The 6,299-nt window shown below is 37.3% G+C and overlaps 1 protein-coding gene across 4 annotated transcripts in view; it reads left to right on the top strand.

The window, feature by feature from the left end:
* Positions 1–5,722, top strand: part of CPEB4 (cytoplasmic polyadenylation element binding protein 4) — a 65,075-nt gene extending 59,353 nt beyond the window's left edge. For all 4 annotated transcript variants that reach the window (XM_029942838.1, XM_029942836.1, XM_029942835.1 and 1 more), the window contains one exon: positions 1,274–5,722. In XM_029942838.1, coding sequence (XP_029798698.1) covers positions 1,274–1,501 — 228 coding nt within the window. In that variant the 3' untranslated portion in view covers positions 1,502–5,722. The remainder of the gene's footprint in view (positions 1–1,273) is intronic.
* The last annotated feature ends 577 nt before the right edge of the window (positions 5,723–6,299 follow it).

Raw genomic sequence — 6,299 nt, 5'->3', positions numbered from 1 at the left:
ATTTCTTGGTGTCTTCTTCAATCTCTTTCATAAGTTTTCTATAGTTTTCATCATATAGGTCTTTTATATCCTTGGTTAGGTTTACTCCTAGGTATTTGATGGTTTTTCGTGCAGTCGTGAATGGGATCAGTTTCTTGATTTCTCTTTCTAAGCCCGCATGCTTTTAGTTCACTTAGAAAATATCTACATCTGACTAAGCCCTGTCTTCTGTCTCGCTGCCTCATCCCAGCAGAGGTGTCAGAAGTGGAAAGTTAGTCATTGGAAATGCACACTTCATTTGTATTCCTCTGCCATCAAACCCTTTGACCGATGTTCTTGCAGCTTTGTAGATGTTACGGAGTGGCCTCAGGCCGGAAGGCTAATGCTCTGGTTCTGCCTGCTCTTCCTGTCTGCCTGTCACTCGTCGTCTTTTGTTCATGGCTAACCTTTGTCAGGATGCCTTGTCAGAACTGGATGGCCCCCATGGTGGTGGCGGCCTGGCATAAGGGAGTTTTAACCACGAGTCTCTCTAAGATTAAAAATAACTAACTCTTTTCTCACTGGTGAATTAATAGCCAGCTTATTTTTAATGCTTGAGAGACTCAAATGACAGGTTGGCCTATTGAACACTGGAATGGACCCAGTTTTATAAACTCACCTCTGACTTTTAGACTGAAGTAAACCATCCTTACTGTCAGAGAATAAAGCCAGGTTTTAGACTACAAGAGCTGTGGCTGCGCCTTGTTTTCTCAGAGTCCCGGGTCTGTGATTATAATCCACGACGTGTGTCCTGCAAATAGAAACCAGGACCCAGCCTTTATTACAACTTAGAGGCGCGTGACGCAGAAGTCAGGCATCTTCCCTCTGATGTGAATATTGAAGGGCTATTTTGTGGAACTGGGAAGCCCTCCTTCACTGGTTTTAAGTTACAATTCCACATATGACAAAAATCCAGTTCCACTAATTAAAGTGATGGCTTGTGTCTATAAAAATTCTCCCATGGGTTTAATCTCATAATGTTCAAAACAGTTGGCTCCACTTCTTTATCTCTGGGGGAATTGTTTTTCCTCTGCAGACTCTTTCTTTAATAAGACAGAAATGTAAAATGAGGAGTATAAAGCCTCACCAGGTTCTTAAACGACGGACTGTCTTAATTTCAGTGAAAGAGGTATTGACCCTTATTCTGGGACACAGATTCATTCGGACAGAGGGTGGAAATGCACACTCCGCAGCAAGCGGTGCCTGAACCACTCACTGAGAAACGTAAACGCCTTTCCTTCGTTTTCGATTGCAGGTGGAAGTTAAGCCATATGTCTTGGATGATCAGCTGTGTGATGAATGTCAGGGGGCCCGCTGTGGTGGAAAGTTTGCTCCGTTTTTCTGTGCTAATGTCACCTGTCTGCAGTATTACTGTGAATATTGCTGGGCTGCTATTCATTCTCGTGCTGGCAGGGAGTTCCACAAGCCCCTGGTGAAGGAAGGCGGGGACCGTCCGCGACACATCTCATTCCGCTGGAACTAAAGGGTAACTACAGTGCTCGTTTTCAGGCCTCAGAATGAGTGCGCTCTTCTGTTAATTCTGACCCCCTCCTCGACCTCCTCACGCCGGCATGTCCTTTTGTAGCAGCCCGTAACCTAACAACAGTGTAATGAAGAGAATGACCTATAATATAGGCGTTTTGTAGATTCTCGTGTCACTGAAAACAGTATGTACGAAGCCCTTTTTCGTATTTGCCATCGTGTTGCATGGAAGTTTTATTCTCTTGTTTTGCTGGAGACCAAGAGGATCCAAAACTTCCCGTAACATTTTCTTAGAGGAGAAAGAGAACTATTAAAAGAGAAATGAAACAATAGAGTATTTTGGGTTTTTAATTAAATTATTGTTAATAATATAACATATAAGAATACTTTTATTAAAATTAACCATGCAATGATAACACTATGAGTCTGTCCTGACACAGTTTTTCCCCCAGAGAAGTGCTTTTGCCTTTTCCTTTCTTTCTTTTTTGCCTCTTTTTCCCTTCCCCCATCCCCTCCCCCACCCCCAGCCCTGCCCCCGTTTTCTTCATTTACAGCAGTGGAGGAAGTTAACAATTATTAACAGGAAAGAGCATGTTAAAGCAAACGCAGATGCATGAGCAAGATCGAAGCACCAGTAAAACAAATGGTAAGGGTTTCGAGGCCAAATAGAATTTCATGGCGCCTCAGAGTTACTACCACCGCAGGAAAAAAAAAATAGAAAAGTAGGCAGAGCTAGGTTTATTTTCTTTTCAACCATTTTAAAAACCTTAGAATGTAAAAATTTGGGTAATGTACTACTGAGGGGAGTGCACTTATTTATTTTTAAACTTCCTCGTCTGGTCACGGCCCCAGGAAACCTACCAAAGCTAGAATTAATGACAACTGGTGGGAAAACTAGCATTTCCTCTCCCGAAGAACAAATGTATAAATTTTATTTTTGATGTTATATATAAACTCTATATCCTAATTTACTAACACTCATCAGGTGTCAGCCTTTGCTCTCCATTTTGACGTTAACAAAACAAAACAGAACGAATCTAGAGATACCTCAAGGATATCACTTTTGATTTTGTGTTACAGTACAATTGTAGCCCAAACTGGGAAACAAAACCAATATCCAAATTGGCTGCCGATTGGCTTACTTTCAGATTTAAAGTTGCTTTGGGTATCCTGTAATTTAGTTGTAACATAGAAAATGAGAAAAAAAAAGTTAAAAAAAAAGTTAAGTAGTTGCAGAGTGTTTTGCACTGTTGAACTAAGTAACTGTGTAAATCTGTGCAAAGGTACGTATGTTTATCTTACTCTTCCTATAAAATAAAATAACATTACCGTTTCAGAACTTAGCATGGGACATAGTCAGTGTTTGAAGTGCCAACTTCATCAAGTAATGCATGCTTTATTATACATAAAATTCTAGCTTCGAAAGGCGTTATTATGTGTTGAACAGTACGCTTCAGGGGTAAATCTAAAATCGTCCCCTGAAGCCCTGGTCGTGGAAAATAACTTTTATTTTAATTGCCATTCTCTTAGTAAATGCCCTATCCACCACGAAAAGGATTATTATCAGTGTGCAAAACATTAAAAAAAAAATCCAATGGAGATCTTGCTAGTTGTGCTACCTAACAGTACCATCTTGGATCCTTCAAAACCAAAGACTTGCCCCAGCACTACGGTGGAACCACCCGGCTGATGGCCCCTACCGATTATCTTTAGGAAAAGCAGTCCTTTATTTTTAACACGGGCTTTAATGAACCGTATACCTGTTAAGTTCCAAAGGTCAAAATGGAGGCAGATGCTGTCTAACGGTCAAGCATAGAAAGGGAGCTGCTTTTGAATTCCCCGCAAGTACGGAAAGCAGTCATGCGAATGGAGGGTGCTCGTGTAGCTGGTCAGGGACTTTTTTTTTTCTTTTCTCCTGAACGACATAATTCTAATCAAAATGTTCCTTTGCCTCTTTTTATTCTTTTAAACGCTTGTAGGTGGCTCGGGGTGTGCTATCGCGCTGTTCCTACTCAGTAAACAGGTGTGATGAGTTAACAAGAAATAACACTGTTTGAGAACTAGCTTTGAATAATAATTTTTCCCTTTGTACATGACCTGCTGAATTTCGGTACAGTGTTTTTGTAGCTAACTTATTTTGTCATGCACATAATGTATATTTGTTATGCACTACTTTTGTATATCTTGTTTTTCCAACAGTGAACATTTTTAGGCACACTTTTCACTGACGGGATATCTCTTTATGCAATACCTCAATTTTTCATATTGCAAAGAGTAGCTTTTTGTACTTTTATTACTGAGAGATCTTCATATACTTCATTTTTTAATATAAATAATTTTAATAAATTTTATTTTCTTATATTCTGCTTTTTATACATTTCAGTGCTCTGCATACATTTTAAATTATGAATGTCGTGCACTGGCAATGCTATTTTAGAGTCTGCAGAGAAGAGAAAGCATGTTGCTTAAACATCCTTCCCCAGCACCAGCTATTGGTGTACCTATAATTTAAGAAATAGTCTATGTAAAGTCACAAATTAATGAAAAAAAAAATTCGCATGAAAATGACAGATAACACTGTAGTTCCTAAAACGAAAAAAAAATTAAAAGCATAAGCATAGAGTAGAAATTTAAAATAACAAAAATTGTCTACAGCTTCTTACTAAGTTTTTAAAATTACTCACAATGCAGACATTCTTGGTGAATGTTTAGCCATTTTTAATATGAATAAATTGATGTTAAGTGTTTGATTCAGAGATGTCTGCTCTTTTAATTATATATAAAGAAAAAAATAGCCTGCCGTGGGACAGGTGTGTAATGTTAGTATGCATGACTAATGTAAGAAATTGTTATTCTACTAATATTTACTTGTGATTGTGTGACAAGCGTGTTTACAGATGATTTGGTTACACTTCAATTTACAGGGCATAAACAATTATTATCTATTACTCTGAACTTTATTGATTACACGTCCTTCAGATTACATGGGATTGTAGTTGGGAGTTACCATGTAACTCAAAACGTAATTAACATGTAATTAGTTTACAGATTTTAGGGTCTCACTTCAATTTACCAAGCATGTAGTTCTAGCGCACTAGCATGGCCCCAGCCATGTACTTACAATGTAGTTACAGAGTAATTACATGGTTATTTTTGCAATGTAAAATAAAGTGTTTCTGATTATTTTCTATGTAAAGGAACCCTCTCCCTTCCCCTTCTGGTCCCCACGCTTTGGTATAATATATATACTTCTCCATACACAGACCTCTGCAGAATGCAAAATAAAACTTGCAGTGAACGAATTTAGCATTTTATGAGAGTGCTGTTGGAAAGACTTGATAATTCACCCCTTTTGTTTTGAAGAGTTGAATCTTCTGTTAAAAGGTGATTTAAGACTTGAATGTGATGAATTGTGGCAAGTTAACTTCAAGTTATGTGCAATACTTATTTCAAACTTTTGAAAGATCTTTGCAGTGTAATTCTTTGTTTTTAATTGCAGACATTTAAAAATGTCATTTTCTACTGTTAAGAGTAATCCTCTTTCTTGCTGGTGTTTCTAAAGAAAAGAATCAGAAATCAATCTTTCTACTAATGTAAATTTGAGATTATTTTTAAAAATGGAATAAAAGAGGTTTTGGTCATTTGCTTTATTTTATTATCTTATTTTAAAGCTACTGTGATTGATAGCATTGTAAGAATTGGGACAATATTGTATTCAACTGTTTTATTTTTTATATTTTTAAAATTTAAAGTATAATTAGTTTTTATAATTTTCATCAGATTTTTGTTATATTTTTTGGAAGTGAAACTTTTAGCAAGTGGGTGTCTAGTTTTTACTAATCCCTAATGTTTTTTTTTCCCAGTGTATTGCTCATATTATCAGAAGGAAAAGTTATTTAAGTATGTCAGTTAATTGTACTACTTGGCTGAATTTCCATATAGTTTTTACTGTGTATGGGGAGGTTGTAGTATTTATTATAGCATTTTAAATAAGGGTAATTCATTTTTTATTAAAGTCATTTTCACGTTAAGTTCCTATTTTTGTATGTTCTACTCTTAAGTTATATAACACAGTTCCTTTTTTAAAAGAGTTCATTTGTTGAAGTGCTAGTGGAAAATTAATGTTATTAAATAGTTTGCAAATGACTATTTATACCAGTATGCATATAATTTTTAAATATTTGTAATGTGAGATGTTGAATGAATAAAACTTTTAACTCAGCTTTCTTTTAATATACGTATTTATTTCCCACATAAGTAGGTTATGCTTCCTCAACCAGGAAATGAAACATTTAAAACATGTTAGGTCTGTCCTCCTGGGTCAAGGCAGGGACACACTGGTACGGAAAGATGTCCCGTCATATAGGGACCAGTGGCAAGTGTGCGTTGCCTCGTGTGAGTTTGTAAGTATCAGTGGGTTTTGTTGTCTTTGAGCTGCACTTTTGGTTCCTATGCTGCCTTCCCTGCAGAGTCTTCTTTCTTTTTTTTTTTTTTAAATAGCCTTCAGTGTGCATGGGAGGCCTCAGCCAGGATCTGAGCCTTCGGTCACCTGCTGGAGGCCAGTGTCAGATAAAAGTAAGGGCAGGTCTGTGTCCAGGGCGGTTAGTTTGTGGTCTCTGCTAATGAAGAACCTTGAGTTTTGGCCACTGTATATACAGGAGGATCTTGGTTAACAATTCTTGACTTTCAACTCCGAGTTCTTCCCTAGATCCTAACATCACAGGGTATGGCCTCTGGGATAATAATCTCTATAGCATCTGAACTGAAAGTGCTGTCTCTGATTCGGTCCGATAATCATG

The sequence above is a fragment of the Suricata suricatta genome, chromosome 6, assembly GCF_006229205.1.
Source record: "Suricata suricatta isolate VVHF042 chromosome 6, meerkat_22Aug2017_6uvM2_HiC, whole genome shotgun sequence".
Classification (NCBI taxonomy): Eukaryota; Metazoa; Chordata; class Mammalia; order Carnivora; family Herpestidae; genus Suricata; species Suricata suricatta.
The sequence above is the reverse complement of the archived record's forward strand: the minus strand, read 5'-3'. Positions and strand labels throughout refer to the sequence as shown.